The sequence below is a fragment of the Gymnodraco acuticeps genome, unplaced genomic scaffold (genome assembly GCF_902827175.1).
Source record: "Gymnodraco acuticeps unplaced genomic scaffold, fGymAcu1.1, whole genome shotgun sequence".
Lineage (NCBI taxonomy): Eukaryota > Metazoa > Chordata > Actinopteri > Perciformes > Bathydraconidae > Gymnodraco > Gymnodraco acuticeps.
This window is the reverse complement of record NW_022989865.1, coordinates 343594-370742: the sequence shown is the minus strand read 5'-3', so window position 1 is coordinate 370742 and position 27149 is coordinate 343594. Positions and strand designations below refer to the sequence as shown.

General features: G+C 42.2%; 1 protein-coding gene across 3 annotated transcripts in view; it reads left to right on the top strand.

The window, feature by feature from the left end:
• Positions 1-27149, top strand: part of fbxw4 (F-box and WD repeat domain containing 4) — a 116623-nt gene that overhangs the window by 11516 nt on the left and 77958 nt on the right. For all 3 annotated transcript variants that reach the window (XM_034195889.1, XM_034195884.1, XM_034195877.1), the window contains exons 4-5: positions 14533-14665; positions 14924-15009. In XM_034195889.1, the coding sequence (XP_034051780.1) occupies positions 14533-14665; positions 14924-15009 (219 nt within the window). The remainder of the gene's footprint in view (positions 1-14532; positions 14666-14923; positions 15010-27149) is intronic.

Below are 27149 nucleotides of genomic sequence, written 5' to 3'. Positions count from 1 at the left end.
CAGATTAAACCCCCGCGAGACATCCCTCTTGCTCGCTCGCGGAGTCTGTCTGCGCGCACGTGAAAAGTTTCTGACACTTTGGGGCGGAGCCACTGGACTTTGATTGACAGCTGCAAGGAAGCCCGGAGTTGCCAGGTTTGATACATGCCTGAACTAAGAAGGAGTGACAGCTGCAAGATCAGTTGGACGAGAATGAATGGTAAAGTTGTCCATAAAAAAACATTATATTCGTAAAGTGTATATACACTGAACAAAAATATAAATGCAACACTTTTGTTTTTGCTCCCATTTTTCATGAGATGAACTCAAAGATCTAAAACATTTTCTATATACACAAAATAACCATTTCTCTCATATTGTTCACAAATCTGAAAAAATCTGTGATAGTGAGCACTTCTCCTTTGCCGAGATAATCCATCCCACCTCACAGGTGTGGCATATCAAGATGCTGATTAGACAGCATGATTATTGCACAGGTGTGCCTTAGGCTGGCCACAATAAAAGGCCACTCTGAAACGTGCAGTTTTGCTTTATTGGGGGGGGTCTGGTGGGGGGGTCCGAAAACCAGTCAGTATCTGGTGTGACCACCATTTGCCTCACGCAGTGCAACACATCTCCTTTCGCATAGAGTTGATCAGGTTGTTGATTGTGGCCTGTGGAATGTTGGTCCAACTCTTCAATGGCTGTGCGAAGTTGCTGGATATTGGCAGGAACTGGAACATGCTGTCGTATACGCCGATCCAGAGCATCCCAAACATGCTCAATGGGTGACATGTCCGGTGAGTATGCTGGCCATGCAAGAACTGGGATGTTTTCAGCCTCCAGGAATTGTGTACAGATCCTTGCAACATGGGGCCGTGCATTATCATGCTGCAACATGAGGTGATGGTCGTGGATGAATGGCACAACAATGGGCCTCAGGATCTCGTCACGGTATCTCTGTGCATTCACAATGCCATCAATAAAATGCACCTGTGTTCGTCGTCCATAACATACGCCTGCCCATACCATAACCCCACCACCACCATGGGCCACTCGATTCACAACATTACCCTAACCCTAACCCTACCCCTCACACCAGATACTGACTGGTTTTCGGACCCCCCCAATAAAGCAAAAATGCACGTTTCAGAGTGGCCTTTTATTGTGGCCAGCCTAAGGCACACCTGTGCAATAATCATGCTGTCTAATCAGCATCTTGATATGCCACACCTGTGAGGTGGGATGGATTATCTCGGCAAAGGAGAAGTGCTCACTATCACAAATTTTTTCAGATTTGTGAACAATATTTGAGAGAAATGGTTATTTTGTGTATATAGAAAATGTTTTAGATCTTTGAGTTCATCTCATGAAAAATGGGAGCAAAAACAAAAGTGTTGCATTTATATTTGTGTTCAGTGTATATACAGGAGTATAGGAGTGTTCTATAGTGTGTTTAAAAAACAACTACAGAAACACTATATATTATACTATAGTTATACTATTTAAAATAATATAGGAATACTACAAAGGTCTAGATACATAGTATTACTGTTGAAATATTATAGGGCTACTATAGCTAATAAAATGGCACTACAGAAAAAACTATAGCAATACAATAGCTGGTGAAAAATACTACAGAACACTACAAACTTACTATAGGACACTATACAACTCTTATAGTGTACTATAGTAATACTATAGTTCATTTATAGTGCATTTCGTAAGGGAGGTGCATACAGCAGACAGTAGCTAGCAGTTTCCGACGGATACAGCCCACTCAAAAATATATTGTTTTATATATATTAGGGCTGTCAAATGATTAACATTTTTAATCAGATTAATCACAGCTTAAAAATGTATTAATCATGATTAATCACCATTCGAACTATGTCCAAAATATGTCATTTCTTTATGTATATTGTTGTGGGAATGGAAAGATAAATGAAAGAAGGCGGATATATCCATTTAACATGTTTATTGTAACATTTTTATGTGTGTCAAAATGAAAGAGAGCACCTATCAATCATCAAACCGTGGGGTCTTAATTAATTACGTGTTGATTTCTATCAACGGGGGAGTACTTCAGGAAAGTCGACGGGGGGGGACGGGGGGGGTGCTAGTGGAGTACTTCGTGACCACAGAGTGTGACCGTTGTGATCAGCTGTTTAAGCGCAGTTCTCCAGTGAAGGGGGGGAGTCTCCTTCCGCAGCCGGTTGGCGTAGTTTTGGCACAATTCCGTTGTGCAGGCCGACGTTAACAGCAGCCCTGTCTGTGCACACGGAGACCGAGGTTGCGTTCCAATAGTCCATTTAGCTTAGGAACCTTCCTAACGTCCGCTGGCGCATCATAAACACGTCGGATAGTGAAAGTGCATTCGGATTCTCTAAAGTACCGCAGTCTCTTCTCCTAAATCCTTTTGAATTCTCCTATCCACTATCCCTTAACCCCGTGACGTTTCACTCAGAGATCAAGGAATAGGAGATAGGGTTAGAATTTAGGAGCTGATTTTTGGATTATCGGAACGCAACCCGACTCTGTCGTCCGGTGATCTAACCGCCTTCTGGAAAAGCTTCACAAGTATGTCGGTACACAAATGCGCTTTGTGACACAAGTGACGGTACGCATTTCAGATTACGCACATAACCTGCGTACCAGTTATGTGTTACCTGTACTACAGCAAAAGTATTCTCCGTCAGGACTTCCTGCAACAACACCACGCCGTTATCTTGATTCTGATTGGCCAGAAGACATTATCAAAGATGTTCTATTGAGAAGACGATCACTACGTGACAAAAGTTTTCAAAACCGTTTCTGGTCTTTGGTATTTCCAGACAAGTGGCTACTGAAATCAATCTTACTAACTGCTGTCTGTTCAATTTTCGGCACGAGTTGGCGGACTTTATTTTGCTTACTTTAACATCATTTTTCAAGGTGGGGCTAAGCCATTTCTTGGTATGGGTGTAGCCTACCCCAGCCATACCCTGGCGCTGCCACTGGTGGGATGTATGGGGCGGGCCATTCTGCACATGCGTTAAATGCGTTAAATATTTTAATGCAATTAATTCAAAAAATGAATTACCGCCGTTAACGCGATAATTTTGACAGCATTAATATATATATATATATATTAGCTGTACACTTAACGAATATAATAGTTTTTAACTTTACCATTCAATCTCGTCCAACTGATCTTGCAGCTGTCTTGCAGCTGTCACTCCTCGGCTCTTGGTAGTTCAGGCATTTATCAAACCTGGCAACTCCGGGCTTCCTTGCAGCTGTCAATCAAAGTCCAGTGGCTCCGCCCCAAAGTGTCAGAAACTTTTCACGCGCGCGCAGACAGACTCCGCGAGCGAGTGAGGCTGACACTCCCGCGAGCGAGCAAGAGGGATGTCTCGCATAGCCGCTCGCGGGGGTTTAATCTGCGCGTGTGTTACCATTAGCATACCGCAGCGCTGTCTAACAACGCCGACACACCGTCCTCGTCCGATCCACCACTCGCACTCCATCGTTATTGTAGTCCACAGGGAACCCAAAATGTTCCCACACAGCTGATTTAAAAGAAGCAGGTGGGTTCTAGCTCCTGCGTGTTACCTGAAATCGCCAGAGTGGCGAAGTCCCGCCCATCTACCCATCCATGGGACCTTATTTCGGAAAAATAATGTATTGAAATCAATGGAGAGGGAAAACGTATCTTTCGATCCCGTTTGAATTGTGCCATGAATTACACATATGATGTTTGTCAATCTTAAAAAATAATTTCCATGTAAAAAAAGTCACAGTCAGAGTTTGTCGTAAAACTGTTGAAATATAAGACTATGAAAAATACGCAACTAGAAAGACTACAAATCCCAGAGTCGCGTAAGTGATGTCACAATTGTTTTCCTCCACTAAGAGATAGCTAAGATCAGCGCCATATAGATAGAATCTATCTATATGTGGCTGGCTAAGATAAGATAACTTTAACAAGATGCCTGTGTCCTTAGTACCAGGTTGTTATCATACCAGCAATGGGTCTTGCTCGTTCTTTCGCTTCCCGTCTGATGAAAGGACCAGGAGTGGCTGGATCAAGTTAGCTACCTAGCTAGTAGCTAGCACGTTAGTTAGCATTACAGCCTTGTCATTTTTATTAGCCTTAATATGAAGTAACATTAAGTAACCCAAAATGTTAAACAGTAAGAGTAGTAGTCATATTGCGTGAACCCTTTGAAGAGTACTGTCACCGGTGTGATCATTCTATAAGACACCATTTAAGCCCGGGGGAGAAATGCTAACGCTAGCATCGGTGATCGCCGATCTTTTCTATTTCACGCTATCTGCACAAATGGTTGACATTAAATATTAAAAAGACCAGGCAGTTCAGAGAGAATCAAAGGAAGGCAGGCAGCTTTGCATGACATTCTTCTGGACGTGTTTCATTGTGGTGATTGTGAGGGTAGGCAATCGTTTTGTTGACAAGACAGTAGTGACTAGTGCTGCGTACCTGGACTCACATTCAGGTTCAGGTCCGGACTCAAGTCCAGAGGTTCAGGTTCAGGTCCGGACTTATAAGTCCGGACCTGAACCCATGGCTTGTGTCAAGTTGTGTGAGTAACTAAAGTGAACTTATTGTGAGCTAATTATCAATTGAAAATTAACTCATCAACTCAAATTCAAACTCGTCAGGTTTATTGTGCTCCCTTCCAACTTGTGTCTACATTTCTCTACAAAGTACAAATGTAAAAAAAACACTTTTTGCCACTTAGTCTACAAATGACTTATGACAGCAACTACAGTGAACTACTACAAAGTTCAAACATGTCTTTCATTTAGCAAACTAAAGTAACCAAACAGTCCCTGAGCTGACTGAGCCTAAATCCCTAAAACGTTGCTGAAATGTAGAGTGTAGAGTAGACTATACACATTACACTGTTACACACCTACTGTACAGTATACACACTGTAGTGACTGTACAGTCAGAGTGTACTGTCTGTACACCATGTCTTTTCTACAACTGTAGAATAATGTGTACATTATACAGTACATATACATAGTGATGTACATACATACTGTTAGAAATTAAAATCAATGTTGATATGGCGTAATTTTGAATTAAATACACTATTTAATTTAAATCAGTTTTATTCTGAAAAAACCGGAAGTTCACACTATTAACTTAATCCTTTTATTCTGAAAATTATTCACTTCCGGTTAGCATTAGCATGTGGCGAAATGCTATGTTTTCAAACCGTGAATCGAAGGTGAAATGACATGTGATGTTGTACATTGAGCACACTGGGATTAGCACTCATTTATTGACGGTGAATAACGTTTATCAGGGAATGTTTAAATAACCACAGACACCAGAATATACGTAAATGCTAGTTTTTTTGCGAGTCCAAGTACCGGTTCCCGACGTTCCGGTTTTAACCGTACTTGAACCGAAACTTTTTACAAGTCCAGTACCGGTTCGGCGTACCGGTACGCAGCACTAGTAGTGACGGTCATCTTGGTGACGTGTGATGCCACATTCAGGACATTCAGTGTCCTTTTTTTAACAGAAGACTGTTGCTAGAAGCTGCAACTGCAGAAGCATTATTTTTTTGTTTTTGAGGATGGAACAACTTCACACACGGAGGCTAGACCTATACAATTCATTTATTTTGGTTTATAAATTAATGTCAAGACATTTATGTTATTGATTTCTGAAGCACTTTCTAAATAATAAAAAGAGAGTTCATATGTATTTACTGCATGTATGCATTGATGAAAAATAAGCCATGTGCAGTAATATAGAAAATTGAGGATGCAACGCATTGGTATGAATCGCGATGCATCGTGATATCGAATTGAATCGAATCGTTGACAGGATAATCGTAATCGAATCGTGAGACCAGTGAAGATGCACAGCCCTAATGGATACTGCCCTGAATGACAGACTTTTTTCCCACTTGTAAAAAAAAGGCGTATTCGTCGTATGACTGCATCTGCCGAACCGTGACGTCCGAACCGTGATGGTACGGGACGAATACGGATACCGTTACACCCCTACTCAGTGATGATACCTATATTTCGCCGGCGGGGGCATGGGGCTTTTACTCCAAGGACGAGTAGTTAGATCAAATCATCTTTACTCAAGGTCTACTTACTAAGTATTTTTGGCCCTTAACCGCATCAAGGATTAGTCTTTAGTAAATTGAGTTTCCACAGTTGTCATAGAGTTGGTTTACTTGTCATAATGTCAATCTAGAATAGGATAGTGGACATCTAGTTACGATTATGTTGGCACATTTTGACTATACTTAAATGCTAGGAAATGGAAAACCATTCTTGGCCCATCGTATAAATAAAGCATTTTCCATCATAGCTGGTGTAAAAAGTACACATATTGTAAATTGTACATTTCCCCTCTGTGGGACAAATAAAGGTATTCTGAATCGTCAGCACACAGGGACTTGTTGATGAGATAAGATTTGGTGAAGGAAGTCAGAAGAAGAGGAGCAGTGTTATGGAGATATTTCAGGGTCATAAGTTTTGATCATTCAAAAAAATACAATTTATTTGAAAGTTCAAGTTATTATTACATTACATTGCATTTAGCTGACGCTTTTATCCAAAGCGACTTACAATAAGTACATTCGACCAGGAAGACACAACCTTGAAGAAAACAGAATCATATAAGTACATCAGGTTTCATAGAGCCAAACATTTCAAGTGCTACTCAACTGGCTTTAGGTAAGCCAGTCCTTTATTAGTATAAAAGTGCTTCGTTAATAGTTCTAACGCTCGAAGTGGAGTCGAAAGAGATGAGTTTTCAGTTTGCGCCGGAAGATGTGCAAGCTATCTGCCGTCCTGATGTCAATGGGGAGCTCATTCCACCATCTTGGAGCCAGGACAGCAAACCCACGTGTTTTCGCCAATGGGAACTTGGGTCCCCCTCGCAGCGAGGGCGCAACGAGTCGTTTGGCTGATGCAGAGCGTAGTGCACGCGCTGGGGTGTACGGTTTAACCATGTCCTGGATGTAGGAAGGGCCAGATCCATTCGCAGCATGGTAAGCAAGTACCAGTGTCTTGAAGTGGATTCTAGCAGTTACCGGAAGCCAGTGAAGGGAGCGGAGGAGTGGTGTGGGAGAATTTAGGAAGGTAGAAAACCAGACGAGCCGCTGCATTCTGGATGAGCTGCAGAGGTCGGATGGCACATGCAGGTAGACCAGCCAGGAGGGAGTTGCAGTAGTCTAGGCGTGAGATGACGAGAGCCTGGACCAGAACCTGAGTCGCTTTCTGAGTCAGCTGGGGACGTATCTTCCTGATGTTGTAAAGCGTGTATCTGCAGCAACGGGTTGTAGCAGCGATGTTTGCAGTGAAGGACAGGTTGTTATCTAGGGTCACACCCAGATTCCTTGCAGTCTAAGTCGGGGAAACAACTGAGGTGCCGATGTTGATTGTCAGGTCAAGAGTTGGACAATCTTTTCCCGGGAGGAAGAGCAGCTCAGTCTTGTCAAGGTTGAGCTTCAGGTGGTGAGCAGACATCCACTGAGAGATGTCAGCTAGACAAGCAGAGATGCGTGCGACGACCTGGGTCTCTGAGCGGGGAAAGGACAGAATTAATTGGGTGTCGTCAGCGTAGCAGTGGTAAGAAAAACCATGCGGGCTAATGACTGATCCGAGCGAGTTTGTGTACAGGGAGAAGAGGAGGGGACCAAGAACAGAGCCCTGAGGGACCCCCGTAGTTAATTGACAATGGTCGGACTCAGACCCTCTCCAAGTCACCCTGTAGGTACGGTCTTTCAGGTATGAGGTGAGGAGGGAAAGTGCAGAGCCTGAAACTCCAAGTTTTTGGAGAGTGCGAAGGAGGATCTGATGATTCACCGTGTCGAATGCAGCAGACAGGTCCAACAGGATGATGACAGAGGAGAGGGATGCAGTTTTGGCAGTGTGCAGTTCCTCCGTGACAGCAATGAGAGCAGTTTCTGTGGAGTGACCTGCCTTGAAACCAGACTGGTGCGGATCCAGAAGGTTGTTCTGATTGAGATAACAGGAGAGTTGTTTAAAGACAGCGCGTTCAAGTGATTTAGACAGGAACGGGAGGAGAGATACAGGCCTGTAGTTTATAACATCAGACGGGTTGAGAGTGGGTTTCTTTAGGAGAGGGTTTACTCTTGCCTCCTTGAGACTGTTTGGAAAGTGACCAGAAGTTAGAGAAGTGTTGATGAAATGGGTGAGAAACGGTAGAATATCAGGAGCGATAGTCTGAAGGAGGTTTGAAGGGATAGGGTCCAGAGGACAGGTGGTAGGGCGGGCAGAGGTAATGAGGGTAAGAACCTCACTTGGAGAGAGAGGGGAAAAGGAGGTTAGTGTGTTGGTGGAAGGAAGGTCTGGTGACCCAGCGGTGAGTAAAGGTGAGTCAGAAAAAGAAGAGCGAATATCATTAACCTTTTTTTCAAAGTGGGTAACAAAGTCGCTTGACAGAAGTGAGGAGGGGGGAGGGGCTTTGGGAGGGTCCAAGAGGGTGGAGAAGATGGAAAATAGTTTTTTAGGATTGGAATAGGAAGATTGGATCTTATCTTGAAAGAAAGTGCTTTTTGCCTGAGAGATTGAAGCAGAGAAAGAGGAGAGGAGAGCTTGATAGGTTAGGAGGTCGTCACGGTGTTTGGATTTCCACCATTTCCGCTCTGCTGCCCTAAGGACGGTTCTATTAGCACGCAGTGCATCATTTAGCCAGGGAGCCGGAGGGGACTGACGAGCCTGCCGAGATGTCAGAGGACAGAGCGAGTCCAGAGTGGATGAGAGAGTAGAGAGGAGAGTTTCTGCAGCAGAGTTTGGAGGCAGTAGTTGGAACGAATCAGAGGAAGGGAGGGCTGAGAGCACCGACGAGGCAAAGGTAGAGGGAGAGAGGGAGCGAAGGTTACGGCGGACAAGTGTAGGATGGGAAGAGATTAGTTTGTTATGTTTGGAAAGGGATAGAGAGAATGAAATGAAGAAGTGATCGGATGTGTGGAGCGGGTTTACAGAGAGGTTAGAAGTAGCGCAGTTCCTTGAGAATATGAGATCAAGGACATTGCCAGCTTTATGAGTCGGTGGGGACGGAGACAGTGAGAAAGCAAAGGCGGTTAACAGAGATGTTAGTTCGTCTATCTTCCCCATCTGGAGGTTGAAGTCTCCGAGAAGTACAGCGGGAGGGCCAGTTTCAGGGATGTGTGAGAGGAGATGATCTAATTCCTCCAAGAAGTCCCCCAAGGCGCCTGGTGGACGGTAGAGAACAACAATGGTTAACTGTATAGGATGGGTTACTGTGACGGCATGGAACTCAAAGGTGGAAGGAGTGAAGATAGGTAGCTTGAAGAGGGAAAAGCTCCATTTGGGAGAGAGCAGGAGACCAGTGCCACCTCCTCTGCCAGTGGGTCTGGGTGTATGGGAGAAGGAATATGCAGTGGAGAGAGCTGCTGGGGTGGATGTGTTGGATGGAGTAATCCAGGTCTCAGTGAGAGCAAGGAAATCCAGAGACTGCAGGGAGGCGTAGCCAGAGATGAAGTCAGCCTTAGGAACAGCTGACTGGCAGTTCCACAGGCCACCTGAAACTAGATGTTGGATCTCAGTGGAGCACGTGGGATAGACGAGAGCAGGCCGGTTATATCGATTACGAGATACACGGGGCCAGTGATAATTGCGAGAAGACACATGAACAGGAATGGAGAAAATACACATGATTATAGCATGAGGGGCTAAACAACAAAATTAAAAACACCAACGATACTTAGCTCAATCAAAGTAGGATTTGCCTCCTCTTTGCCTCCCTCGTGACTCCTGTAGGACTCTAATGTCTTTGTCAGTCTTACTCCTGTAGGACTCTAATGTCTTTGTCAGTCTTACTCCTGTAGGACTCTAATGTCTTTGTCAGTCTTAGCCTGTCTGACGCTGAAGCTGACGCTCCAGGAAAGTGATACCTAAAATGGACGCCTGATTGCTCAGTTCTCACAGCTGTAGTTAATTAGTTAATTATCTACAGCTGATGGGCGACAATAGACTGGCCCTGCCTATGTTAATAATGCAGGCTTGAGTGCTGAGACCTGTAAAGCAGGTTTCGCCTGAGCAGATCTGAGATTTAAAATCTCTCAAAAGCGATTTAGCCGTTTAAGCTACAGTAACAATTATACAGAGTCGAATAAATGAAACCGAGAAGTCTAATTAAACAAGAATATAACTTACAGTGGTTGCTGCGTCAATAGGTAATGTCGTCACCAGGTCCAGATGCACACTGCGATTCAGATTCAGTTTTATCCTGAACTTTGAAAAATACAATGATGTATTCAAAATAAAAATAAGTATTTGAAATCATTTTTCAGGTTGAATATTATTTTGATTCAGTTCAGCAAATTTTTGGAATAAAATATTTCTTTTCAGATTTCACTTTTATACATATTTTGATATTTGAATCCTTATTTTTTTCAGTTGCAGATTTTTCGTTTTCAGATTCAAAACAATAATTTTTTCAGTTTCAAATTTTGTTTTTCCAGGTTTCACATTGCTTTTCACCTTCAGATCGTTTTTCACTTTCAGATAGTTTTTTCTGCTTTCAGATCTTTTCTTTTTCGCTTTCAGACTTTTGGCCCTGATGTTGCTTGGGGGGGTGGGGCTTAGCAAAGAGTAGTTGGGCATCCTGAGTGGCAGGGCTCCCTCTGTCATTTTGCCTTCATGGATGTTAGGTAGCGCGAGAAATATAACTCAATACTTTCTATACACAATATTTCCGTGATTGGTGGGAAACTGATACCAGCGTCAAAGTTCCGTTTAGCGAGCTGTTGAGCATCGTAGTTGGCAACAATCAAGGTATAAGAGCAATAAACTGTGCTGAAACTGAAATTACGTATCTGCAATCAAGCATTGTCCTTCCCCACTTCCACGTAGCTCCATGTGACGAAGGTAACTTCAGGCGGATGATTGTGTGCACCTGGTGTCCTGTGTTGTCTCCTCCCCCCTCACCTGTGTCTTGTTGTGCTGATTAGAGTGGGTGTATTTAGGGTCTGTTGCCCTGTCTGTTTTGGAGGCTGGTAGGGTGTGTGAGATCCTTGTGGCTGCAGGATGTGTGCAAGGAGAACAGCAGGATTGAGGCTGTGAACTTTGTGCACATGATTTTAATAAATGCCAACGTCGGGTTATATTTTTGGACGTTCTGCCTCTGCCTCCTTGCTTGGTCTGGGCCGCTCAACGGTCAGCTTCACAATTGGTGTCAGAAGTGGGATTTGACCAAGTAAGGAGGTGAAAATTACGAGAGGAAAGAAGAGGGACCAAAGAGAGGAACCGCGGCTGGGGGTGGCTATGCCTGGAACGGACCAGGGGGCCACGGCTGTTGAGGCAGCAGGAGACGAGAGACAAGCAGCAGGAGACGAGAGACAAGCAGGAGGAGGCGGCGTTGAAACCGGGTGGCTGACTGGTTGTCCCGAAGCCGAGACTGTAAAGACGCTGTGCTTCCTGGGGAGAGGGGGAAGGAAATGTGACGAAGGTAACTTCGTCACTATGGACTGACGGCTTCAGGCTGATGATTGTGTGCACCTGGTGTCCTGTGTTGTCTCCTCCCCCCCTCACTTGTGCTGATTAGAGTGGGTGTATTTAGGGTCTGTTGCCCTGTCTGTTTTGGAGGCTGGTAGGGTGTGTGAGATCCTTGTGGCTGCAGGATGTGTGCAAGGAGAACAGCAGGATTGAGGCTGTGAACTTTGTGCACATGATTTTAATAAATGCCCACGTCGGGTTATATTTTTGGACGTTCTGCCTCTGCCTCCTTGCTTGGTCTGGGCCGCTCAACGGTCAGCTTCACACTCCATGAACGCAGCATAGTATTGGCTTGGTTTTTGCGATCAGAATCAGAATACCTTTATTAGTCCCACAGGGGATACATTTACATTGTTACAGCAGAGAAGAGCCAAAGACAGCTTAATGTTACCTAAAGCATGCATACAAAAAGTATTAATGATTAAAAAAAGAAATGATATGTTTTTTTAAAGTTACACATTTTACATAATACACACCATGTAACAGTTATGCGGATTTAGCAGCCAGGTATATATTGCACAGTTTTTAACGGCATATATATATTGCACATATTGCAAATATTGCACATAGTTGTTATTTATCAACAAGAGGTGTTACGGTCAGTACTCAAGTTGTAAAAAAAAATCAGGGGGGATGGTGGATTTTATCATATGGGGACATAATTTGTGCTGATAACCCGCCGAGGATGGGAGACCAACCAGCATAAAGATCATTATTATACTCCTAAAACAACATGCATGTTATGGATGTTCAGATACTCCTTTCATTGCTCTTGACCAAGGCAACTCAGAATTAGAGTCGGTCCCGGGCTGCCATGGCACCACTAACATTTAGGGTCAAATGCAGAGGACAGTTAGTGCAAAATCTTTTTTTCACTTTAATTTAAAGGGGGGGAGGGGATACAAAAATGTGGTTATAATGGAAGTCTATGGTACACATTTTGTAGGTTAACAGTCCCTCATTTATTATTCAGATGGATCAACTGATTATACTAATAATAAAGTCAAAATAGTTTTTAGAATATTGAATTATAGTGTATTTTTTCAAAAAAGCAGTTACTGGTATACGATCAAAACTGGTATCTAAAGGGTTACATTTGTATTGTTATTCATTAAATCATTATGTAAATTAAACACTTCATGAAAAAATTGAGAAAAATATTGATCCGTCATCATTTTATTGCAGTTCAAATACAAATATTTTAGGTTAACATTCCCAATGTTACTTTTTTTAACAGGGCATTAAGTACAAATTGAAATTGTTTACAAAATATGAAAATATATTAAAAGATTATACAGATAATACAAAATAGGACCAAAGTTGTCAATGGCTGCCTACTCCACTCTCCCCCATCTCATAAAAGTTTCCAAAGATTTTCATAATCATGCTTTTTGGTCTAAATTGTTCTGGCTCTTGCTTTCGGATTGTTAGCTAAGCAATGGCTTTGAAGCCAAGTCTTGACATATACCTCTGGTCTGAACTTGTTCAGTGGAGGGCCAACACACTTGATGAAAAGCAAGGCTGACATGCTTTTTACCTCTAGGGAGCTTCTAGTTGTGGTTAAAATGTTCATCTGACTAAACCCACGTTCACACTCAGCTGTGGAGATGACCAAAGTGTTCACTGCTTGAAGGAGGGGTTTCAGCTCTTCTGGTGCTGGTGGTATCATTTCATCAACAGTTTTGAGTCTTACCAGCTAGCTAACACGAGAGAAACACGTATAACTCCAAACTAAGTTGTTATTGCTGCTTATGTCCATAGATTCCACCTTTGGTGAGTAAAGTAATGAGTAATGACTAAGATTACTGACTCTTGACTTACCTGAAATGTTATTTTTAGTATTTTTAAATATGAAGTCCCTCAGATCGCGTTGTCCTCCTGGTCGCTTGGCCATTGTGATGACCGTTACTTGCGCTTCTGGCATCAATCAAATAGGTGCATCACGGCGCTCTGGCGCCCTCTAGGGCACTCGCATAGCATAGCGTCAGTGACTTGGTAAAAATGTGTGTGTGTGCGTGCTCCCTCGCCCACAGTATTTTACTCAAAATGCGCAAAATGAATATTGAAATAGCAGTAATACCAGTGCCACGTTCATTGATAAAATTACATAAGGGATGGAAAGGGGGAATGGCAGTTTTAGAAGGGGGATGATTTTGACCGTTTTTATTTCAGGGGGGATGCCATCCCCCCCTCATCCCCCCTCAACTCGAGTACTGGTTATAGTCTGTGCTGTTTTGTGCGGGGTCTAGGGGCTGTGCTGGTTGTATAGTCTGACCGCTGCAGGAAGGAAGGACCTGCTGTATCTCTCCGTGAGACAGCGGGGGATGGCGTCAGGTCCACCAGAACATTCTAGCACAGTTTATTGCAATTATACCTTGATTGTTGCCGACTACGATGCTCAACAGCTCGCTTAACGGAACTTTGACGCTGGTATCAGTTTTATTTCCCACCAATCACGGGAGTATTGTGTATAGAAAGTATTGAGTTATATTTCTCGCGCTACCTAACATCCATGAAGGCAACATGACAGAGGGAGGCCTGTCACTCAGGAAGCCAAACTACTCTTTGCCAAGCCCCGCCCCCCAAGCAACATCAGGGCCAAAAGTCTGAAAGCGAAAAAAAACTTTCTGAAAGTGAAAAACGATCTGAAGGTGAAAAGCAATGTGAAACCTGAAAAAACAAGATTTGAAACTGAACAAATTATTGTTTTGAATCTGAAAATGAAAAATCTGCAACTGAAAAAAATAAGGATTCAAATATCAAAATATGTATAAAAGTGAAATCTGAAAAGAAATATTTTATTCCAAAAAATTGCTGAACTGAATCAAAATAATATTCAACCTGAAAAATGATTTCAAATACTTATTTTTATTTCGAATACATCATTGTATTTTTCAAAGTTCAGCATAAAAACCTGAACTTTCAAATAAATTGTATTTTTTTGAATGATCAAAACTTATGACCCTGAAATAGCTCCATACAGTGTCTTCATGCTCCTGATATTCTCCTGAAACATCTTTGTTACAGTGAAGGCAGGATCCTGGTTCACAGCCGGGCCCGGGACACGTGTCTGGAGTTATCAGGTCACAACCAGGAGGTCAACTGCCTGGATGCTAAAGGGGGACTCATCGTCAGCGGATCCAGAGACCGAACCGCCCGGGTCAGATGTGTTTGATTTGCTCATTATGTGACGTCTATATTCCATAACTGTTACAGCAAGAGGAAGACTGAAGGACAGAAACCTCATTGCTTTATAAGAGTGACTGTACAATTCCTCAGATTTCATTTATCAATATTAATTCTGCTGTATATGTGCAACACATAACATGACCCCGGTCAGATAAGGTATGGATAACACAATATGTCTGGTGATGTATGCACGACTCAATGTGCTTACTGAAAACGTTTGTTTCTCTAGATGTGGACTTTGACTTCTAGCCACCCCAGAGACACCTTCCCCATGTCTGACAGAGTGTGGTCTGTTGCCATCAGTCCCACATTGAGGTTAGTCTTTCGTTGACACCCCGAACAAGAGTTTTATTGTCAGGAGCCTTAAAGAGGTTGCTAAATGTGTGTGTGGAGGTAGTGAAATGTTTTTTAAATGTAACTGTTAATTACATGTTTATATTAGGGCTGTCAGTCGATTCAAATATGTAATCGCGATTAATCGCATGATGTCCATAGTTAATCGCAAATTAATCGCACATTTCTTATCTGTTCTAAATGTACCTTAGAGAAATATTTTTCAAGTTTTGAATACTCTTATCAACATATGAGTGGACAAATATGCTTTATGCTAATGTTTGTTTATTATCATTGGAACAATGACAAATATTCTCCTGAATATTCTGCGACACAAGCAACCTGGAACCGAGAAGCAGAGAGCTGAGAGAGAGATGATTGCGGAATGTATAGTTCTCTCTCGATCGATACTAATATCTCTCTCTACTCTCTCTCTCTACTAATCTTTCTCTCTCTCTCTACTCTCTCTCTCTCGAATCGTCTCTCGGCGTCCTCTCTCTCTCTCTCTCTCTCTCTCTCTCTCTCTCACTGTCAGGGACCAAGCAGTAAGGCAACAGAACACAGGAGTGGTTTAAATAAACTAGGGTTTTTATTTACCCAAAAGTCCACAGAAAACATCATACAATAACTAGGCCTATAAAAGAGGTCAACAGAAAATACCTCAAAGAACATAACAGGTGTTAACTCAAACAAAACTGACCTGCTACAATGAAAAACCAAGGAAGCTATATAGTGGCTTGGCCAAACCAAGTTGAACCCAAGGGATAATTAATAGTCACAAAGGACACAGACAAAACCTTATCTCAGCCAATGACAGCTCTGCATGCATCCCCTGGATATTATTTTATTAACTGCTTTCATCTCAACGCGATGTTTACAGTGAGAACAGCTGTGAGGTCCGTGCAGAAAGCAGAGCAGTGTGTAAAATATATATCACTCAGTATAACAGGCCTACTCTCTTTATTTGCTGTAGTTTAGTAGATAACTACAAACAAAGAGTCGATATTTTTCCAAGACCATTTAGTGCTTCACATAATAAAATACACAACGGCTGTAGCCTGATTATGCTTTAGGAGCTGTAGGTGTGTGTGTGGTACAGTGTGTAGGTGTGTGTTGTACAGTGTGTAGGTGTGTGTGTTGTACAGTGCGTAGATGCGGCGGACAGATGGGTCTCAGTTGGTTTGGTGTCCTATGCTTACTTTTAATACTTGTAAATACAACTTTTGGCCCGTAATTTCAATTCCCCATTTCAGCGACCAGAGAGAGGGGGGGGGATATATCCAGTCTCTGATTGTGTTACGTTATTATGAGAGTGCTCTCATACTTTAAATTGTATATATTTATATAAATATATGTGTGTGTGTGTGTGTCCGCATCTGTAGCCTGTTATTGTCTCATTATACCGCACTCTCAATGAATTCAAAGTAAATATGTGGGGGAACAATGTTCAGCTGATCTAACAGAGATACAGCGCTATGACAAAACACTCGACAGCTGATGCAGCTGTTGCCACGTAATAATGAACGGACGTCTCTTTAAAATGACCGCTCAGAGGAGAGGAGTTCTCATTTCTCTAACCGCCTGCTGCTTCCCCTCCTCGGTCCTCCGCTCGCATCTCCTGTGGGCGGGACTAAGTCTCGAGGAGGGGAGTCGAGGAAGGGAGTCGAGGAGGGGAAATTTAAGAATTGAGAAGCCTCTACGGTAACTCAAGAGACAAAGAAAGTAATTAATCCAAACAAATACTTGTGTTAGCTGTGCTAAAATGTTTGAAGTAATTACAAGATTACAATTAAATAAAGAGTTTACCATTTAAAGCAAATGTGTGGTGTTAATTGGCATGTTTTATTGTAGCTGCACTGAAGCAAACTACTGAAGATGAGGATGCAGTGTAGTTAGTTTACCCTGTGTGGCTGTGGCCATCACACTTACACTCTCTCCCAACCCTGTGTACTTCTTTGCACTGACCCAGTTGTTCAAACAAACAGACAAGCCTGTTTACAGTTGTCGGCGAAATGCCGCTCCTCTGTCTTCATAACAGTCAAAGCATGAGACTGAAGTTCCCACTGGGGTCAAAATAATGCGCTGTGATGTGCAGTCGACACGTTGGATGCGATCCGAATGATCTAACGCAGCCCCTCGTCCTCCACAGTGTTAAGCTGTAGCCACCCATTTAGCTATCGCTGTTAAAAGCTTGCTGCTTGTAGAAGTGTCCAGGCCTCTCCCCGACAAACTTTCAAGCGAGGTCTGCCGCAAGCGAGCGGCAGGAGCGGGGCTGTCAGCATCAGCTGTGTGCTTGGCTTGCTGTTTAAAACACCTTTTTTTGTATCCATATCTCTCGCTAGAATCTCCCACCATCCTAACAACAACAACAACGTCAAGGCTTTGAGCTCTGAAACTACGGGGCGGGCCGAGGACACATACACATGCATTAATTGCACGTTAAAATAATTAGTGGCGTTAAAAAATGTTTGCGTTATTAACGCGTTAACTTGACAGCCCTAGCTTATACTTTACTTTTTTTATTTGTATTCTTATTTTGCCAGTATATATTCCATGTGTACTATCTGTGGTACTTGTTATTCTGTTGCTGCTATGACACGTGAATTTCCCTACAGGGATTAATAAAGGTCCATCTTATCATCTTGTCCTCTCTGAGAAGAGCAGGCAGACTCCTGACTGTAAGATATGACACCAGCACCACAATGTATAACTGTAAGCTCAATTACACCCTGTTTTAGATGGTGCTTATCAGACAAACGTAAGCTGGATGTGGGACCTGTCTGTTGAGCAGTGTTTGTGGGGGGTCTGTGGTTGAGATGAAGGCTGGGTGAACGCTAGCTCTGCCTCCCCAGCTGTGTATCCTCAGGTTGTTGCTCTGTGCTGCTCTGAACGCTGTGAGGCGGCTCACAGCTCAGTCCCCTCAGAGTCCGCTCAGTTACCGGATGATGAGGTACATGTTGTCCTCACTCTGAAATATGTGGGCTTTGCTTTGCGTTCTTTAGCTGGTCTGCTCTACTTCTTCAAGGGTTGATTTTCATTATGCTGTCTTTCTGGCTGTTGGGTTTAAGATATGTGAGTTTTTATTATTGAATTATTAGATGTTCATTATATGTTATTGGTAACTGAGGTTTTTAAGTAGTTGGTTTGCCATTTCCTATTAATTTCAATGTTATGTTTTTCATTTAGTGAATAAATTAAATCATATTAACAATGACTTTACGTTTGTTTATCTAACTTAGTAAAATGTGAAGGTCATAGCAATAACTTTACTCCAATCCAACAGAATAGACGTAACGAGAGAATGCAATTCCTGAAGAAATTGCTAGTGGGAATGCTTTATGCTGAAAATCTGACACTAAATTGCTATGCTGAAATGTAATGTGTAAGAAGAAAGTGAAGGATTGAAATGATACATGAACACTGGGGGCTTGAATGTGTGATGAGAGAAAAAAAGAAAGTAAAAAGGCTTGGAAAAGCAGCAGAATATTTGAACCGCAAACTTCTGAACTAAGTTGATGGCGAATGATCTGTCGCCATGGCAACGGCATTTGATGACACCCCATAATACGCTTAGATGCGTTGATGGCTGCATCGTTACCAAACCTGTGAAGTTTTGGGGCGTTTGGAGCAGTTTCACTGAAGTTATGAGAACACCGTGTTTCATGGTGAGCATTGTGTTGCCAAGGCAACGGCAATTGAAGAAATCTCAAAACTTTCCCGTAGATGTCTTCACGGCTTTACTGTTAGCACACGTGAAGTTTGAGCACTTTTTGAACATTTTCATTGGAGTTAATGTATAGCGACATCGTCTTTTATGGCGAGGGATGCGTTTCCATGGAAACGGCATATGATGACACCCCATAATTGACTGCTGTGGTGGGGAAAGGTGAGGCTGAATTTACAATGGGCTTTAATGGAGACATGTTGAACGTTTTTGTCACTTCATGCCCTCAAGAGGCATTTTGCTTAATTTTTTTTATCTTTCAAGTTACGAGATGTTTTCCTACGTTTGTCATGAACAATTATGTCTCAAGAATGTAGGGTTTGGGAATTATGGCAGGTTTAAAAGAAAATATGCAAAATTAAATCTGTCCTCCACTCTAGCTGTGACATCACACACTCTAAAATCTGAAGAAGGCCTCTTTACCAAGGTCTGAACAATGTCTATCTATCTATCTATCTATCTGCAGTACGAATCAGATTTAAAAGTTGTTTAATATGAATAATGTCAGAAAGATGTGTAACATTTTAAAGTTGGAATGAGGTTTCTGAGTGAAAGTATGAAGGAGCAGTTAGCAGTTGAAGAAGGAGCAGTTAGCAGTTGAAGTTGCATGAAGATTGTTGAAGTCTGAAGAGTTTCTCCATTGACTTCCATGTTAAATGTGATGAATTATGGGATGTATCTCTGGAATTATGAAAGTTATGAATGAGAAAAGTAATAGCCATTGATTCCCGACCGAGCTGAACGTTTTGATGTTTGAACGGAGTTTCTGCGATGTGGAATGTGGGAGAAAAGCAGAGCAAAAATAATCCCGCGGAATAATAAAGAATTTCGTGCGTAGCATAACAGATAATAGTTAAATAATAGTTTAACATTTTGGGAAATGCTCATTTTCCTTCTCTCAGTGAATCAGTCAGTATGTGTCACATGGCTCTGCACTGATGGAGTCCTTCTGACCTGAGGCGGGCGTTCAGTTGCATCTTTCGAGTCGGAAACACCTTTTCCTGATTATTCCAACACAACACAATACAATAATGTTCTTACCATAATAATACTAATGTTCGATAAATCCATGAAGGTACTGACTGAAATTGACTTAAGAGCAGAATTTTTTTTTTTTTGTGGTAGTTTTGAGGGGCCTTAGGTTTGTTAGCTGTGTTTATGTGGATGCAGAGCACTGTAACATGATCCTGCAGGTCTAAAGAGCACAGAGCACTCTGAATCAGCCTGCTCTTTACACAGCTTCAGGATTCATTCAAACCAAGCACGCTATCAATGCCTTTGGCCCTCCGTCTCTGTTCTTTTCAGTAGATTCATTACAAACTAGTGAAGAGTTGTTTTGGTTTATTGAAAACACTTTTAAAAAACTTGGATAATATGAGCAGTTTGAGCACTATAGTCTATTTACCTGCTTATAGAGTCCTATTGTGAACCTGGAAATGTTGAGTACCTTTAAGTTTTATGTTAGAAATGTATAGTACGGGTCCCCATCACACAGAAACTGCCAGATGCTAACCTGCAGAAACTCCGTTCAAACATCAAAACGTTCAGCTCGGTCGGGAATCAATGGCTATTACTTTTCTCATTCATAACTTTCATAATTCCAGAGATACATCCCATAAGCATCTAGCTCTCCTGCTTACAAACTTTTAGCCATCCCTGCTTATACAAGTAGTAGTTTTAGTTGTCTGCGAACTGTGGAGGCCTACTCCCACCTGTCGAGTGCGGCTGTACTGAGGTGTTTTTCCTCCGGAGACGTCGCGAAGAGACGGAGCGGCTCCACCTGTTGCTGCATGCGATCTGCGATTTACGGAGGCCTGCTCGTCGCGAAGAGACGGAGCGGCTACACCTGTTTGCTGCCTGCGATCTGCGATCTACGGAGGCCTACTCCCACCTGTAGAATACGGCTGTACTGGAGAGGTTTTTACCCCGGAGTCGTCGTGGAGAGACGGAGTGGATCCACGCTTCGGGCTTGGCCTGCTTCCACCGGGCGTGTGCTGCTGTGCGGAGGAGGATTTTACCACCGCTGGGGCCTGCTTTCCACCTGTCCTGGTTCTGCTGTTGCAGAGGCCTGCTTTCACCCCGGGGATACCACGGAGGGACCGGAGCGCTTCCACGCTGCTGTTTTCGCCTGTCCTGATTTTGCTCCAGGAACATCGCGGATACTGTGTGCTGGTCTGGGAAAATGGCCCATATCGGGATTCTGCTGTGCCTGTTAACTGTTTTGGACTATGAGAAGATCTCTAGTCATTCTGAGAAGACTACTGGATTCAGGTCTGTTCTGCCACCCGCAGTGGGCATCCCCTGCAAAGGTTCGGATGTGTTGCTCAAACAATTACCGGTTGCTTTGTCACAGTCAATCTGCTCGACAAAATATGTTTGTCTCTTTTATTTTCCTGCGATGATGGTTCTTCAGGACTGCTTCTTAAGCTCTAATCACCCTCTCGCAGACTTTTACGGTGTTTCTAAATTAGATGACAATGTATTTGTGTCGTTTAAGAGGAAAAGATGCCTGTTTTTGTTGTTGTTATTACTGTCAGGAAATGTACAACCTAACCCTGGTCCGCCCAGTAGTAGTAGTCAGATCGCTACTCCTGCTGATTTTAAAGCTAGGTCTGGGTTGGGTTTCATCCACTTGAATGTGCGCAGTCTGTTAGGTAAACTAGATTTTGTCCGTATCTGGGCAAAATCGACTGACGCTGACGTCATTGTCTTATCAGAAACATGGCTAAACAAATCTATTTTGGCCTCTGACATTGCCTTAAATGGTTTTAATGTGTATCGTACCGACCGGCCTAATAAAGGTGGTGGCGTTGCCATTTATGTTAAGAATAAGTTCAGTGTAATCTCATTAGTTTCCAAATCGATCAGTAAGCAATTTGAATTTTTAGCCATAAATATAGAAGTGGCAAAGGGTCAACAGGTCATGGTAGTGAGTTGTTACAGACCCCCCTCAGCTGTCAAAGATTCCTTGTCTTCACTAGCAAATCTTTTATCGCAACTAGACTACAAGGAAATAGTGCTACTTGGAGATTTTAACTGGGACTGGTTAACTGCAGTGTCAGAGGATTTTAAAAACCTTTGTATCTCTTTGAATGTTACTCAGATTGTTGACAGTCCTACTCGCCCAAATATTAAGTCCCCTAATAAATCCTCCCTAATTGATCTCATTTTAACTAATGTTCCCCATAAATATTCATCTGTGGGAGTATTTGCAAATGATCTGAGCGATCACTGTGTTGTAGCCACAATTAGGGACACTAAGGTCCAAAAGGTTAAACCTCGCATTATCATTAAGAGAGACAAAAAACATTTTGTGGAGCAGGGTTTGGTTCATGATCTGTTTGATTTTGATTGGGGTAAAATCAATCTGTGTGCTGATGTGGAAACCGCATGGTCTTATTTTTATCTTGGTTTTATGGAGATCATTGATAGACATGCACCCCTGCGTACATTTAGAGTAAAGGGACGAGACAATCCTTGGTTTTCTGCTGAGCTGTCTAGTCTCCTTCATGAGAGAAACAAGGCCTGGGCAAAGGCTAGGCAATCAGGCTCAGAGGTAGAGTGGCTGTGTTTTAGGCAGCTAAGGAATAGCTTCACTTCAAATGTCAAAAGTGCAAAGTCGAAGTACTATTTGTCAGTTACCACAGAAAACCTAAATAATCCTAGGAAATTTTGGAAAGCAATAAAATCGATATCCACCGGTGAGATCCGTAATGAGCTACCTCCGTGCCTTACCACAGCATCTGGCACTATATTGGACAGGGCTACTATGCTAAATTGCTTTAATGAGCATTTTGTGTCCTTCGGTTCTCTATTTGATTCTGTGACTAACTCTGCTTCTGTGAACACCCCAATCCGTGACTCTGAACAATGTGGTCTGGAAAACCCTTTCAGTTTTACTCCTTTTACTGTCAATGTTGTTCATGAAGCCTTATCTAAGCTAGATCCTAAGAAACCGGCTGGCCCGGACAACGTAGAACCTTTCTTTTGAAAGATAGCTGCAGATTTTATTGCTCTTCCTCTTACTACTCTTTTTAACCTCTCCCTCAGCACAAATGCAATTCCAAAAGTATGGAAGTCAGCTTATGTCTTGCCTTTACTAAAAGGAGGGGAGGCAACTATTTCAAATAACTATAGGCCAATCTCTAAATTGTCAGTTCTGGCTAAGGTTCTTGAACGCCTAGTGAGTGAACAGGTAAAGGAGTTTTTATGTAAAAATGATATCCTGTCTAAACATCAGTCAGGCTTCAGAAAACAACATAGCACCATCACTGCCACAATGAAAGTGGTGAATGACATTACGAGTATTTTAGACAATAAGCAGAGTTGTGCAGCTCTATTTATTGACCTTTCCAAAGCGTTTGATACCGTCGATCATCACATCTTAAAGCAGAGGCTACTCAGTATAGGCATGTCCAGCCATGCAGTGGGTTGGTTTGTGAACTACCTCTCTGAAAGGTCCCAATGTGTTCACTTTGATGGGCTGTCTTCTGAGTGGTTAAACATTGCTAATGGTGTTCCTCAAGGTTCTGTTTTAGGTCCACTTTCATTCTCCATATATATCAACAGTTTAGGTGAAAATGTGGATGAAGCTACTTTACATTTTTATGCGGATGATACCGTTATGTACTGTGCAGGTCCCTCCATTAAGGAGGCTGGTGTTAAATTACAGGCTGTTTTTAACATTATTCAGACTCAGCTTGCTGAACTAAAGCTTATTTTAAATGTTGATAAAACCAAGGTAATGCTATTTTCAAAAGCTAAAAAGACACCAGAGCCTATTTTGGATATTGTTACTATGCAAGGACAAGTACTTGAAGTGGTTACCAGTTATAAATACCTAGGTATCTGGCTTGATGATTGTCTTACTTTTAAACTTCATGTCAATAACCTGCTTAAAAAGCTGAGGGTTAGACTAGGTTTCTTTTTCAGAAACAAGTCCTGTTTCTCTTTTGAAGCCAGGAAAAGGCTCTGTGACCTTTTGACCTGTGCTGGACTATGGTGATTTGTTGTATATGAATGCACCTGCCTATTGCCTGAACAAGTTAGATGCCGCCTATCACAGCGCACTGAGATTTGTCACAAATTGTAAAGCACTTACTCATCACTGTACCCTGTATGCCAGGGGTCCCCAAACTTTTTCCTGTGAGGGCCACATAACTTTTCCCTTCTCTGATGGGGGCCGGGTCAGTTTGTAACAGAAAAAGTGTGACGATCGCATGGGTGTCTAAACGTAAACATTTATTGTTTTCTAGAAAGCCACACATAACCAAATATTAATAACCCTTTCCGGGATCTTCACAGAAAAAAAGTCAGGAAATAAATAATAACACTATTAATGAAATAAATAACACTATTTATGAAATAAATAATAACCAAATAACCCTCTCTGGGTTCTTCACAGAAAAAAAGTCCATTGAAAATTACTGTAACTTTCTGTTGTGCCGTGCACAATCTTAACAGGTAAAAGTTTAGCTTAGTTGTCAGAGCAGAATCTCTCAAAATAAACGTGGATTTACGTAAAAAAACCTCTTTTTTCAGGGTCCGGGTGTTTTGTTTGATTTTAAACAAACAAAGTCTTGGCTTTCAGAATATGAAATTTTTATTTCCTATTTATTTCTCACTCGCAATCTGCTCTTCCGCAGCGCCGTCCCCCCCTCACTCCGCTGAAATTATGAATGTAAGAGTATAGTAATCATAGATAACACTGCAGGGTCCGTTACAGTTTGTTTTCATCTGATTTCAATTAAACAAAGTCTTGGCTTTCAGAATATTAAACTTGTTTCGGCAAATTCAGATGATAAATACAACTTTGAAGCTTCGGCATAATTACAAGCAGAGAACGGCAGGCATAACAACAGCCGAGTGTTTTCCCCGGGAAACAAACACAATACACACAAATGCAAAATTACACAAGCACACACACTCACACGTATACACACACACTCACGAGCTTCCCCTCCAAACGAAAATATCTTCCCTCGGTAGTATTTTGATAATTTGCTCCGCTAATAATCAATCAGATCGATGGATTCCAGAGAAGAGACAACTTTGAAGGCCTTTTTCTCAAAATGATGACTCGGTGACAGTCATTATATAATGTGACATATTTCGCTTAATATTTGAAGTACAAAAACAATCCTGATATCATTAGAAAGCTAGGAATATCCTCTTTCCAACTGTGTATACAACTCAAAAGGTGTCTTCGGGTCAATGTGACTGATTTCGATAGAGCAGGTCACAACATTTTGACAGGGGCTAGTCTAGGATTCGCGTGGCCAGACTGAAAAAATAAAATAAAAAAATCATAATGCGTCTCTGGTATTGTTCAGGGGGCCGGGCAAAATGTGGAGGCGGGCCGTACCCGGCCCGCGGGCCTTAGTTTGGGGACCACTGCTGTATGCCAAGGCAGGTCTGCCATCACTTACTGTAAAGAGGCTCAGTCATTGGTACACGTTTATTTATAAAGCTTTGTTGGGTAAACTCCCATATTATATCTGCTCTCTGATAACACAGAGAGTTGCAAGCAGCTATTGTCTGAGATCGCATGATGTAGTATTGTTAGATGTGCCAAGAGCAAGGACTGTCTTAGGTAAGACAGCTTTTATGTGCGCAGCTCCATTTGCTTGGAACAGTCTTCAGCAAGAATTGAAACTGAGCAATCTCATTCCTCTGCATGTTTTTAAAGCTAGGCTAAATGAAATGCTTGTTGATAATATGGGCACTTGTAAATGTCTATAACTATGTAAATGTATCCTGTAAATATAATGTATAATGTCCTTTATTGTTTTATGTTTCATGTGGAACCTATATGCTGCAGGTCTCCCTTGAAAAAGAGATCTATGATCTCAATGGGACCAATCTGGTTAAATAAAGGTTTGAAATGAAATGAAATGAAATATGTTGGGCAATTTGCCAATTACAATATGTAAGAAACGGGTAGGCCGATTTAGACAATATCTGGAGGGATTTAGGGGGTTATTGAGGATGCTGAATCAATTTCTGACATCTTCGGGATCAAAGATGCCAGTTTTAACCAGAAATTGGCCATATTTGTACTCTCGGTGGGCTGAATATTTGGTCGATTTGAAAATGTTGAGAACTCAAAACTGCCATTTTTTATCCTTTTAAATGTCAGCAATTGATCCTCAATACACCTCACAAACAACACCAACATTGTCCAAATCGGCCAAGCCATTTTTTAAGCTATTTTCTGCAAATGCAATATAATGGCTCCACGACAGAGAAGTATATCAGAGCATGCTCCTCACACATGCCTGGTGCCCCTGTGTGTGGGATCCCTGCCTCACAGCCTCGCTCAGATGTGAGGCACATTATCCACATCATTAATTCTCCAATTTGCTGGCTGAAATAGCAGACTGTGCCTCAGCCCCCTCCTGATGGAAACTACCTCTCACTGACCAATGACCTGCTTAATTAAAACTCTTCTGGAAAAAGGTGTCACTGATAAACCTCACCCTGCTGTCTGTTTAAGCACAAGCCTCACTAAAAGTCACACAGGACAGAACAAATCGAAGGGTTGAGAGTGTGCTGTACTGCATGTGTCTGATGGCCACTGTTCAGGGATATAATAGTCTTAATCCTTTTTTTACATTTTTACACGGGCTGTCAATCGATTAAATATTTAATCGCAATTACTGTAACAGCATGATATCCATAGTTAACTCGCGATTGATCCAAAAGTAATCACACATATAAAGGTCACCTATTGTGTAAAATCCACTTTTTCATGTATTTTATACATAAACATGTGTCCCCTCTGTGTAAAGAGATTCTGAAATGTTCAGGAACCAACCTCTTTTTGTCCCGACACATTTATATAGAAGCCTGTCTGAAAATGAGCTGATCAGATTTTGACCATTTTATGATGGCATAACGATTTTTTGGCTTGTGTAACCATTGGCCAATCACCAACCAAAGTAACAGCCTGTAGAAAACGGCTTATGCCAAAATAGGATAGCAACAACAAGTAGTCAAGATATTCAGTTTAGCTTCGGTTGCTATGCTAACATCACCCATTTTATACCAGAGAAACTTTAATAAACAGCGTTGTGATGCCAAACAGCGTAAATTCAGACTGACACACATTCACTTAAGGGGAACTGGGGATATGTATCAGCTGCTTGTGTGACAGTCAGACAGTGAATACTGTCGGTAAATGCAGCTGAAACACATTAATAAACAATGAACCATGGCACTCTGGAGAAAAGTATAAGGTTGGAGAAGTCGTTATTTAATTTAATCTGGCTTCGTATGATTAAAAGCAACACAATCATCGACCCGACACAGTCACCCGTTGTTGTAGTCGTGAGGCGCTGTAAGCGACGTAAACGGTGACGTCATGACGCAGCCGCGGCAGCACCAGTCGGGCTCTGGG